A 13,293-nucleotide genomic window follows, 5' to 3' on the forward strand; every position below is an offset into this window, starting at 1 on the left:
TGTGGTGTGGAGCTGCTGTATCAAGGTCTTGCAGATACATATGCACCACCATTACATGACAGTCTCGGCTGTCAATCATGATGTCTCACACAGTTTTATTTTTTTCCTATCAAATTACTTACCCCCCAAAAAATTACATTTCAGCAAACAGCATTGTGATAATAACTACCTATAATGTCAGAAACCATCTTAAAGAAAGTTTATTTGACAAGTACTTTGGTCCATGTCCCATCCACAAACATGGAGGAGGTGGGGTTTATGAACTCTACTGTAGCCAGTCACTATGGGACGATCAAGACAATTTGGCTTCTCTTTGAGGAGCCGTCATGTCGTCTGACTTTAAGTCTGCGTCCTGAATCTGCAGTTGCACCCCTATAAGATGCTGCTGAACATAAATGAAACCAGAAAAAGAACCAGGACCATTTGATATGATTCAAGTCTCTTACCTGGAGCTGGCGCGGCCTCCTGCTTGTCTTGCTCCTCGTGCCACTCCATGGTGCGGTGGTAGCTCAGCATCACCTCCCACAATGCCTTGCACAGGTCCGTCAGGCAGGGGATGTAGCTGTCCGTGGTGATGTGCTGCCGACAAAGAAGGGATGAAAACAAGGGTCACTGCTGTGCTTCTTAAAAAGCCTGATATCATCTGTATGACAGTATTTTTGTATCATATGTCCCTCCCTGTCCTTTTTATCCCCCAAAGTAAAAATGGATCATTTCAGAGTCATGGACACAGCGCTGTACTACTTTTCTCTAAATTGATCAGCTGTCCTCCACCTTACATCCAATTAAAGCTCATCATCCAAGGACACTGAGTTGGAAAACATCAATACTCTGAAATAGGGAAGGCTTTCATCTCATGTAAGAGCTAATTAATGTAAGAACAGATTAAAACGAGGACGTTATTAAGCTGCTGCCTCACTAATACACACCATCGATTTAAAAATAGCTCAGATGTGCACATTAGGTGGGCTATTCTGAGCAATCAACGGTCTCATGGAGCTATTTACGCTAAAGGACATTAATACAAGGCATGATTGCCATAGTAACAGCCCTTGTTCATAAACTCAGTGTAGATGGTGCTTTATTTAATCAGTATCTGAGCATCAGAAAGTTTTACATCAGCTGTGATATGATGATGATCAGGCCCTGAGGTGAGTTACTGCTTTTATAAAGTTACAACTTGTATTAATGCTGCACATATTGAGACACTGAGCAATGTAGAACAGTGGAGTTTTTAGTATTAATTATTAAAATAGAATATTAGAATTAGTCTATAAAAGACGATAAAGCTCTGATGGTGAAATTATCTGTTGTAATAATGTGATACAGGAGAATACACAAATCATATATATAATAAACATTTGCCTACCTAAATACAATGGCATTGACTAAGTGACTTTATCCATAGAATACCCACAAGCCCCTGTGCACAGACGTCTTTAAAGGATAACACCCGCTGCAAAACACACCTGCATCTACCACATGACATTTGATTCTGTGCTGCAAGGAGGACGACCAGCCTGTAAAAATGTTGGTGTGCGTTAAGTTCGAATCTGGCCCACCTACGAGAAGTGCAGCTGGCACAATACTGGCCACTGCCGCGGTTCTAGGCTCCACAGAACAACTCGTCTTCTCAGCAAGTTCACAGACAAATTAATCACTGCCACATGAGACTGCAAATGAGTGTTTGCCGAACCCTGCTACCTTTCACATACAGCATTGTGGACTACACACCCCTGGCCTCGTACACTGGAGGATGCTGAGAGAGAAAGTGGTGCAAGAGTCCAACTGTGCAAAGAATCATGTTGTAACGAACAGATTCTGTGTGTGAATATCCAGAATCGGACCGAAATGCTTCCGCTTTATAATTTATCTGCAGTCATATGCTGACAGCTGTTAGTAGTGTTTAGTCAAAATGTCATCTGGACCTGAATAGTGTTTGTGTGGAGAAATGTTCAACCCCTGAGATTAAAGTAACGGATTGTAGTCCCACTAGTTCCTGAGCTTGAATATCGTCTATGTCTAAACGGGAAGCCCTAAAATATTGGCCGTGTCCCTCGGAGGCTAATTTGCCTTCAGATGATAGCCGATGGGCTCTGAGATTGTGCAAACACTGACGTGAGTTATGTCCCACTCCTCCTTCTGGCTGCTTCCTCTGGCACATCCGACTGAGCCTGAGTGACAAACCGGCGCTTCAAGAGACTCCAGGAGGCGCTGTCGATGACAGAGCTGCTGTTTAAGGCTTCGGAATTGCACAATAGGTTTGGATCCACTATTGTTAGAGGTGATTTGCTACATTAAAAGTGAAATGATGTTAATACCATCAGTCACCAAGGATATTCAGAACAACATAACAAAGTCTCTTCTCTCCAAGCACCTTTGTTAGCTAGTTACAATCAAACTTAAGAGGTTTATATCTTTCTGCTGCAATGGACATTAATCACTGTTTTCTTTCCTTCTAAGACTGTTTCTGTAATGACAAGAATTCAACAACAAAACAACAAACTGTGGTGAACACAAGATTTGCCTGATTATACAGCTGGTGGATTCTCTTTAGTTACGGGTAGAGGCAGGACCGTGGCGTGGATGGCAACCGCAGGATGTGCAGTCTGGTGGGCGGAGTGTTTCAGACGTGTGTGTTGACTGAGGGAAGATTGCATTACCTAAGAATGGCAGCGAGTATAAGCACCATTAAAGCCATCAACCCCACAAGCCTCAGCAAGAAACACCGCAACCGAGCCGCTGGAACACACACGAAAAAAAAATCACCTATATTTGACTCACTGTTGGTTCAATGTGTTTCGACACAACTAACTGTGTTCAGACCTAAGAAGACAACTTAGACGTTACTGTGTATAGTTAGAATATATAGGGATCCTTTATGCATGGATATTAAAATATATTTTTATAACAAAATGAATAAAAGACATCAAATATATCAAATCATGTTTAACTCAAGACACCAGGGAGAATAATCTTGATGAATCGTCACGGTGCATCATCAGGTTTATCTTTCAGCCAAAAGTACAGAAACCTAATCAGGTATGAATGGCATTAGTTTAGTAAATCTACCAGTCCCAAAGGTCCAACCTTAAGCATGAAAGAGCTGTGTGGTCGTTATAATATCCATGTCCACTTACAGATAATAATTAACCCGTGGAGTTTACACAAGCTCCAACCTGAAAAGAGCTAAACATAGCCGAGGTAAATACGGGCTCCAGCACCGCATAGGTCAGACAGGTAAGTTAATGAACCGGTTCTGACAACACCAGGCTTACATTCGACATTCCCTGTTCTCCACCAGCCAACCATATCACAGCAGCATGTTGCCAGGCAACTGGGGTGAGGGGAGATAATGCGGGGGGGTAAAAAAGTGTGTGTGTGTGTGTGTGTGTGTGTGTGTGTGTGTGTGTGTGTGTGTGTGTGTGTGTGTGTGTGTGTGTGTAAAGATCTTAAGTAGGTTTGACGCGAGGTAACCTCAGGTACACCAACACAGAACTGTCTAATGTGTGTGTAAGTATGTTAGCATACGTTAAATGCTACAACTGCCATAACTGGGTGCAAGGTCAAACCTGCAATTGTTTTCTTTTTTACTGAAACCAACCATCAACCAACCAAGTCTTTCTCCACCAGTACAGTGATGGCAGCTTGCGGGTGGCAAGCTCAGGGTCTGTTGCACTACAGCCATTTACTTTACTGATTATAGTTACAGATCATTTTATACATAACATAGAGCAAGTGTCAGGTGGTTCTGAGTCGACAAAGCGCTGAGTGCATTTTTTCAGTTGTGTGTGGGCGTGTGGAGAAGTATGCATGAGACAAATGTCCCACGTGAAAGAGAGGAGTAAGAAACTGCAGGTACTCTTCATTTCGCTGATTCACTTTCTCTCAGAACAATCACACCCCAACCTTTTTTAACAAAAGCATAAATGCACAGATTAACCTGCAAGAGACCAAGAACTACCAAACTATAATGAAGAGGGATTTCCCTCTTAGTCTTACACATGCACACAAACAATTCGGTGAAATAGTGAAAATAGTGCGACAACATGAATCTGATTTTGCAGTCATTTTACGGCACAGATTTCACGCAAAAAACTGTTATCTAATTATTTCTCTGGAGTGAAAAAAATACTGTTTGTCTAGAGTAAAAAAAAAAACTACAAATGAGGCTGTGATACTGGTAAACATAAAAAAGCAACAATCCCCCCCATCCTCTCCACAGCCTCAGTAAATGCTCCATCCTTCAGATACACAGCGGCACTAAAGGTCCGCCTATATCATAATAATGGAAGAGTGCACAATGGAGAGTGGGATGGAGCAGTGCGGGTTACTGATGAGCAGCTGTTAGATATCATTATCAGGGTGATTTCGCTCCTATCAGCACAGCTAATGGCTTTTTACAACATTGTAACAAAAAAAAAAATTTGGACCTAAAAAGGTTAAGTCCCACTGAGTTTTCTACAGTCAACAAAGTTTATCACGACCCAATTTAATGAATTTGCGAAGTGTCGGCCGGCAGCACAGTGTTCGGTCGCGGTCACCTCCTCTCCCGCGATTCTGGGAGCAAACTCTCCTCTTTTCCACGAGGAGAGAAATCAGACGGACCAGGGGATTGATACGGAGAGCGGCTCGCCAATAATGATGAGGTGTTGATGTAAAATTAATAAGACCCCTTCACAATCCGCACTGACCTTTCCGAGTGTTCCCTGCACTCTCGAATTTTAAGTCGCGCAACTAAAGAGGCAAGTTCAGAGGGTTTAAAAGTGTCTCTAAAATTAGCATAACCTTTATTTATCAGGGGGGACAACAACCCAAAAAGTTTGCTCTTCTCCGCAAACACAGTTTAGCGCCCCACAGCTTTGACACATCGGGGTTCGACGTTCGCGTTCTTCAAGAGAGAGCTCACATCAACAAGATTTGTGGAGAGAGCAGAGAGCATCGCCGCGCTGATTTCCCCAGCTGGCCCACTGATGCACAACCGAATTTGTCACAGGTACATTTTTTAAACACAAGGCAGGGGGAGACCTCGGAAACAAATCTGTGATGCATGCTGCAAAAATCAAAACCCACCGCAGAGAGGGGAAAGTGGAGAATGATTCAAAACACTCGCGAATTACAGGAAGTACTTTTCAAGCTCATCGCCATATTTTTAGCAGCTCCTCAAACCACTCCAGTCCAGTGTATGTACCGCATGAGCTACAAAGACATTTACATCACATCGGTACTTCAGACAGCTCTCCTAGTGGCAATTCAAAGGGAGGCACATGAAAAAAAAATAACCACAACACTTGTTCTGCACATAAAAGATACAGATCCACTTCATGTGGGTGTTCAGGTACATCTTTCATGTGTGTGTGTTTGCGTGCGTGTGTGTGCGTTTTGTCCCATCAATCTCCATCATCAGCCAAGAGATGCACGACACAATCCATCTATCTCAAGTATGTGAGAGTGTTTGTACGAGGTTCCATGTGCCTGTATTTGTGGTACGAATGGGTTCATCCAGGCCACACGTTGGGCTGACAGCGTATCTATCAACCACACGCAAACATTAGGATGCGTCTGTCACTAATGCACAGATGCATGCAGGGAGTAATTCAGAGGATCCATGGGACAGATTTCCACTACGCTAACTTAGATAATTACTCAGACTGCAGAGAGACAGCTCTCGTTTAAGCTTCTCAATTTCAATTTGCTACTATGGACTACAACAGCTGCTGGGACTCTTGGGACAGAACTTTTGCAAACATTGTTTTTAATATTATTTTTTGATCAGCTTTGGTCATAAGCTTTCAAGAGCAAACTGATATCACTGTCAAGACTCCTGTAGGGCAATATGTTCTATAGGTGCCACTGTTTGGACTCATTTATAATTTGCAGTAAATTGCTGAGTGGACAATTCTTCTTTAAAGTAGCAAGTTGGAAAGAATCAGCATTTCCTGCCAGACTAAAGGCTGAATTATAGTCCTGCGACTGCAACCGCGGAAGGCCACGCAGCTGCATCGACGGACTCGTTTTGGTTTATACTTCTCTAACGTGCTGCGCGTGTTGCAACGCAATTCACCGCCAGAACCCTAGGCGGAGTAACGTAAAAACTAGACTCCGGACGGGATGTAGTAATCCGACCAATCACAAGCCTTGCGGGCTGCGTGAGGCTCGCGTCGTTTTGTCGTATAGTTAGAAAAATTGGCCGACGCACGCAAGCCTGCAGAGGGCACGAAAGGGGCGTGTTGCGTGTCTTGCGTGCATGCGTGCATGCGTGCAACCCGACTATAATTCGGCCTTTAAGGCTTGCGTGCGTCGGCCAATTTTTCTAACTATACGACAAAACGACGCGAGCCTCACGCAGCCCGCAAGGCTTGTGATTGGTCTGCTTACTACATCCCGTCCGGAGTCTAGTTTCCGGTTTCATGCCCCACAATACGCGGAAATCACGATTTAGAAGAACGAATATGGACCAAATAGAAGAGCACTTGGCAGAAGAGATCCGAAATTATGACCACTTGTATAACCCGTCACTGACTGGCTGATTTGTCCACCAGAAATAGGCTATGAGGAGCCGGAGTGGCGATGTAAATAAACAGTCGACGAAGAAGAAGACTTCTCTTCTTTGTGTGTTTTGTCTTTGAAAAAAAACGTTACTCCGCCTAGGGTTCTGGCGGTGAATTGCGTTGCAACACGCGCAGCACGTTAGAGAAGTATAAACCAAAACGAGTCCGTCGATGCAGCTGCGTGGCCTTCCGCGGTTGCAGTCGCAGGACTATAATTCAGCCTTAACTGAGCAACATGCATAAAAAGAAAAAGACACAGGGGGGGAGACGAGGTGAGGTGTGAAGAGAGGGGATGTACTGTAGCATAAAGGTGAGAGGTAAAGAGCAGGGCACTGTGGATATGAGCACAGCAGGCACTGTCCCTGTTAAAAGCACTGAAGTCACAACAGTCAGGGAAATGTATAACTGAGGGTCAGTATACAACAGCTGACATATAAGGAGAGAGTGGAAAATAACCTTTACCTGTAATTCTATATACACTGTGGGTCAGGTTGTTACACAGTCACTGAGGAAGGACAAACCACTCCCAGCAAGTCTTTGATGAGTGGACCAAATCCTGGCTCATATGCAAATCTGGTTTATATAATACCTCAGGTAGGAGCTACGATACAGTTCTCACTTTCCTTTGTCGCAATAACGCTCTCCACCTCTCATGCACTGCCAGACATCACTAGAAACTCCCAAACCTATTTTTTGGTTTCCAAGAGGAAAAAAGCGTGACCGCGTCCAGAGTGACAGAGAAATGTAAACAGACGACAGCGTGGAGCTGTTTGTGCTTCTTTCCCAGAGAATGTCCCGTGTGGTAGGGGAGTGACATTGCACGACATGTAATGTGCAAGACCTTCATCCCTGTGATAAATCAAAAGCCTAATTATTAAAATATATTAGGGTTTTTTTCGGCAAATGCTCGGTTGTGGTAAAAAATACTTATACACCAAAATGAAGGTGGTGAATTTTGGGAATCCATCCAAGTGTGAACTGAATCTTTTCCGGAAGAATTTCATCACCCCAAGACACAAACACACACACACACACACACATACACATACACACACACATACACACACACACACACACACACACACACACACACACACACACACACACACACACACACACACACACACACACACACACACACACACACACACACACACACACACACACACACACACACACACACACACACACACACACACACACACACACACACACACACTCCTCTCCTCACCGTGCACAGGTCCTTGTACTGCATCTTCTGGAACTTGGTGTCAGCGTTGCCAGCACACAGCTCCACGTATCCCAGCACCACTTGGAACACGGTGTTGTGGATGGCCTGGGTGAAGTGCATGTGCAGCTGGTCCATAGCGGTCTGCAGAGCGAGAAAGAGAGAGAGAGAGAGAGAGAGCCAAACATACTGTTGTGAAAACCATTACATCAAGATGTCACTGCAATCAGCCAACGAGGATCTGTGGAAAGGGAACCAGCAGGGAATTTGCAAATCAGACGTCTCCGAGACACACACTGTGCACTTGGTATTTTTGAATTACTTGCAGACAATTTTTGTTAGCTACACAAGATGGGATGATTGAAACGAGGATAGCTGTCTGCCCTGGGAACTGCAAAGTTCACATCCAAGGAAAAAAGACTGTGTCTTCGGTTTCCATGATTCACATCACAGCTCAGTTTGATGTGGAAACTGTCACTAGTGAGGTAACGAGGACAAGGCAGAAATGTCACAGTGATATGAGTGACATGTATGTTTTTTTGGTGTGCTGCGACGGATGAGAATGTGTCAAGCGGTGTGTAAATACCGTATTATTAAGAAATTAATTAATGGTAATGTCTTTTAAGACTTTTTTAATACACTTGTCCCAAATAAACTCATTTATGTCCGCTGGGCATTGTGTTCACCCGTTATTTTCTCTGTCTCTTTATCGAGGACCAAAACCAAAACAATGAGCTGAAAGAGGCTCAAATTCAACTGACAGAAACCGAACTCATTACCAAAACTGACCCTCATCACGTAACACGTTGCCGTTTTACCCATGACAACTCTGATAAGAGCAGCCTGAAATACTCCAACTTATCAAAAGCATGACCGACTTTCTTCCATCTCTACAATTGGAATTTAAATGATTCTAACTTTTTTATGAATCATAAAAAATATGGGATTTCTGTAACCCCAAGAATTGCTCTTAACCACCATTTCACACAAAAATATGCACACTACAATCTTGCTCCACTCACTGTGCTCTGTGTGTGTTCCCATCTTGAGTCTGTTATCACTTATTCTCTTTTAAAGTCAAGTTGCATTTACCATCCCTTCTGTTTTGCAGCTCCCACCCACAGTCTTGCTTTGGGGATGCTGGTGAATTGAGGACAGGGTTGAGCAAAGCCCTGCAGGTAATGGATGTTGTAGTGCAATTAGATTTTCTTACTAAAAGCTCAAATTCAAAGATTTTAGTAATTTGTCAAGCTGATTAGGGATATAAGCAGGTAATAAGAGTGGGGCCTGGTCTACACTACAACTGATATTTTTATGAGATACTTCCCCCTATTTTTTTTTAAAAGTTCCGTCCAGAAGCTCAGTAAACTAATTCTACACTTCCTATACCTAACCTGAAGGCGCTTGTAAGAATCACCATTTGAGTGACTTAAAACGCAGTTTACGTGTGGATGAAAGGCTCAAATGCAAGAAGAAGGTTTGTTTTGCTAAATGTACGAATTAGTGTGGACAGGGTGTGCGGGGCTAGAGACCATTGAGGAGAAAAATAAAAACCAATTATCCGAGTTGGAATGATTCTGGGGTTGCTGATTACGCCTTGGATGACACAGTTCATTCAAGTATCCATTTGTGTGTGTGTGTGTGTGTGTGTGTGTGTGTGTGAGTGTGTGCGTGGCACCAAAGACAAGCTGCAGTGAAAGCTACGATAAAGAGACAGAACTTGGCTAAATGAGGGAAACACAGATGCACAGAGAACAGAACAGAACAGAACAAAAAAAGAAAGAGTAAGATGAGAGGAAAAACAAAGCACTTAAGGGGCAGTGGCAACAGCCAGAGAGCAACGGCTCCCCCGTTCGCTTTTGAGTCTGAAAATGCTCATTATCACAGCGATAACAAAAACATTATGCCTTTTCAGTAAGCTCGATGATTCTCCACGTCAAGGTTAATGTCGAGAGACACACGGCACATTCTTTACCATCAACGCTGGCTCTCAAGTTGTGAATGAGTCTTACGTACAATGTTGGCTGTTGTGCGGCTGCCAGGATGTGAACAAGGGCAGTGACTCGTTGATTTAATAAGTTAACAACTACATCTTGATTTCCCGTTTCCACTATAACCACAGGTTTTATACGGGAGGAGAGAAACCACCTTAAATAAGAGAAATCCGACCAACAGGACGTTTGCAGCGAGTGAAGACAACAAGCAGACCCATCACATTCTCTTGTGTTAACTCATTCGCCGTGACCCCGTAGCCGAGTCAAACCACTGACCTGTGTCTTGCCCAGGAGCGTGTAGGCCAGCTGGACCTTGGTGTAGTGCGAAACATCAAAGTTCTTACACGTCTTCGACAGGGCGACATCAAGCTGCTCCTGGAGACAGAAACAGGAAGATGACAGAGGGGGGGAATAAGAGAGAGGGATTATTAACGTTAAGACCAGGGATTTATCCACATATGTATAGCTAGCACACAAGGCCAAGGGAAGGGAATTGAGTGTGAGTGTGAGTGTGTGTGTGTGTGTGTGTTACAAAGGTCAGAGAGAGGTGAGAAAGACAGGTTTGTAGGAGTAAGGAAGCAGAAGGATGTGTGAAAACCTTGACACATTAATCTGAGCTCAGAGAGCAAAGCGCTGACAAAGGCCAAGTGATCAAACACCTTGAATCAGTGAGTGAATTCTCACGCCTGCACATAAGCATAATGAAGACAATGATGACGGCGGATGTGAAACTATATGGCAACTAGTCAGTGATGTAATGTAGAGGCAGATTCTGGAATTTTCCTTCTTTAACATTGCATTTTTACCAATTTCCCAGGAAGTAATTCATGGATTAATGAAAAAATCTGAAATGTTAAGGGAGCTGATATCTATGACTATGTGAAATTTGGTGCAGCTTGATTGAATTTAAGGGGACTGCTGGGCCATGGCAGAGGAATGAGCTCTTACTTGAGAGCTATTTCAGTATTATAATGAGAGTATGCGATTTTAATGGTACTCAGGTTAATATCAGAATATAGGATTTCATCTTTGGCATGGATGTATCTCTCTCTGTGTGTGTGTGTGTGTGTGTGTGTGTGTGTGTGTGTGTGTGTGTGTGTGTGTGTGTGTGTGTGTGTGTGTGTTTGTGTGTGTGTCTATGTGTGCGTGTGTGTGTGTGTGTGTGTGTGTGTGTGTGTGTGTGTGTGTGTGTGTGTGTGTGTGTGTGTTTAATGTTATCGACAGCAGTTTGAAATAAGGGGATGTCACTCACAAAGGTAAACAAACAACCGCCGCGGTGCACGTCTACGAATGTGTACGAAAGTGTCCGCCTACAAAACTGTAAGTAATTAATCTACTCAAGCAGCGCAGCAGCCGTGCAGAGAAAATTGCTCTGCATACCATTTATCACACGCAAGTAATGGAGCACAGCTAGAGATGGAACAGATATAATTTACTGTGCTCGCAATAATGACTTTCTGAATGTGTCAATATTTGGTAGACCCACAATGAGAAAGCCAAACTATCAAAATGTCAAAATGAGGCATAAATTGCTTCTTTCAGATGAGGGCTTCTGGAAAATAACAATGTTAGAGCAAAATATTATTCACTGCTAAAAGTCTCTTAAATGATATCGCTCACAGATAATGGAATTAGAGAGTAGCACAGACCTCTATTTGCTCCAGGGTGTCTTGTAGTTTGGAATTCAATTCACTGTCGGGAGAAAAAGTCGATTATTAAGGATTAGTTAATCAGCTTTGGACCAGAATGTGTTGTATCAACTGTAGTTATATTCAGCATGAATTAGGGCCTGTCAGAAACTTATATTTTCTTTACATTGTGGCCAAATAAATCATCACAAAAAGCATTTGGGAAAAAAACAATGTTGCTGAGTGTGGAATTCGTCTTAAACTTGAAAGAAAACTTAAAAAATGAATTACACTTAAAATGCTACAACCCTATTATGTTGGAGTATGAACCAGATATTTAATATATCACAGCAGAAATACATTGAAATTAAGTATAAATAGTTGCATCATTATTTAAATAATGTTACCATATGTGCAGAAAATATTAACATCAAGTATTAAAAAGGTTAAATATCAGGGTTACCAGTCAATAACACGAGATATTAATGAGTTTAGAAGTAATCAAACGATAAACACACTATTCTGCTTCATCATACAAACAAGAGATGAAAAATGAAATATTCCTGACAATGTCTCGGTGAAGACAAGTATGTTTGGTCTTGAGCGTTTGTTCCATTTCAATGTCTGCAGGGGAATCCAGTGTTTAAATGGTGTTAGCCTGAATGGGTGTATGCGTGTCTGTGCATGTACCACGCTAGTCAAGACACAAAAACGCCTACGCATCCTCAAGGCATCCTCCGATTCTGCCTCATCCTGGGAAAATGCTTTCAACTCCAGAGTTGAGAAGCAGCAGCAGAAATCACGACTGCTCGGCTCATCCCCAAGACGCCGATTCTATTCCCCCGTTACTCCCACTGCACTGCGCCCATTCATAATCATCCCCTGTCCCCCAGTTTCAGGGGGTCTTCTTCAGGTCAGCCTGCTCTTATGTTGTGCCTTGTGAGACTGCATGTCGCCCAAGGGAGAGAGTGTCCTTAACGAATTGCTAATTAAGCATCTTCACTGCGGTTGGGGACAGAGAGTGCGGAGGAGGAGGAGGAGGAGGAGGAGTAGGAGGAGGGAGGAACTGAGAGGAGACTGAAGAGTGAGTCCCACAGGTCATTTGGAAAGCAGGTAACAAAATGAGCACGCCATCTCAAAACTCGATGCACTCTCACCCTGCTTTTATCTGCCTGCACGAGTGTTTAGGAGTGTGACACAAAGGAAAGGACAGGAATCAATGCATTCACCAGTGGACATTTACCACTTTCCCCCACTGTATTGATTATACAGTAAATAAATACAGTAGACGCAACTCCTCGAGTCCTCCTGCGACAGCCGTGGGTACGCGACCAGGCCTTTTGCTGTGTGTGGTCCTCCAGTATATTGATAGTGGATAGAAGTCTCGGCGATACACGCGCCTGACAAATCGCAGATGACAGGAATATTATGTTGTTGCCGTCATGTCATGTATCTTTATAGGTTCTGCCTCCGGGGGCAATAACCACAACACTGATGTCCAGGAATCAAGGTGATACAAAACGCACATGTTCCGTGCTGCTTAGTTTAACTGAATTTGAATAAGCCGGTATTTGCCATAGCAAGGATAACACCAGAAACTCCCTGCTACAAGACCAGCACAGCACATCATTGCCAGTATCCTCACTGGAAACTGAGACCCCTTGCCAAGACAAAGAAAACAGAACGAAGTGAGAGGGCTGGCACCGCTACAGAGATGTGAAATGATCAATGTCAGATCCTGGCTTCCTCAGAAATACATCTCAATGTCCATATGCAAGGCTCAGGAGAGGCCGAACAAAGGCTCACAGTTCTTGCAGCCAGACCGTGGAGATACTGCCGAGGAGCAGAGGCCAACAGGAGAGATGCCCTGTTCATCAGAGAATGTTCTAGTG

The 13,293-nt window shown here is 43.5% G+C and overlaps 1 protein-coding gene across 1 annotated transcript in view; it reads right to left on the reverse strand.

The window, feature by feature from the left end:
• vps50 (VPS50 EARP/GARPII complex subunit) overlaps positions 1-13,293 on the reverse strand; it is a 98,193-nt gene that overhangs the window by 50,598 nt on the left and 34,302 nt on the right. The window contains exons 10-13 of the mRNA XM_053446939.1: positions 11,423-11,465; positions 10,050-10,148; positions 7,783-7,923; positions 447-579 (exon numbers count right to left, since the gene is read on the reverse strand). Coding sequence (XP_053302914.1) covers positions 447-579; positions 7,783-7,923; positions 10,050-10,148; positions 11,423-11,465 — 416 coding nt within the window. The remainder of the gene's footprint in view (positions 1-446; positions 580-7,782; positions 7,924-10,049; positions 10,149-11,422; positions 11,466-13,293) is intronic.

Source organism: Pleuronectes platessa, chromosome 18, assembly GCF_947347685.1.
Source record: "Pleuronectes platessa chromosome 18, fPlePla1.1, whole genome shotgun sequence".
In the NCBI taxonomy this organism is placed as follows: Eukaryota; Metazoa; Chordata; class Actinopteri; order Pleuronectiformes; family Pleuronectidae; genus Pleuronectes; species Pleuronectes platessa.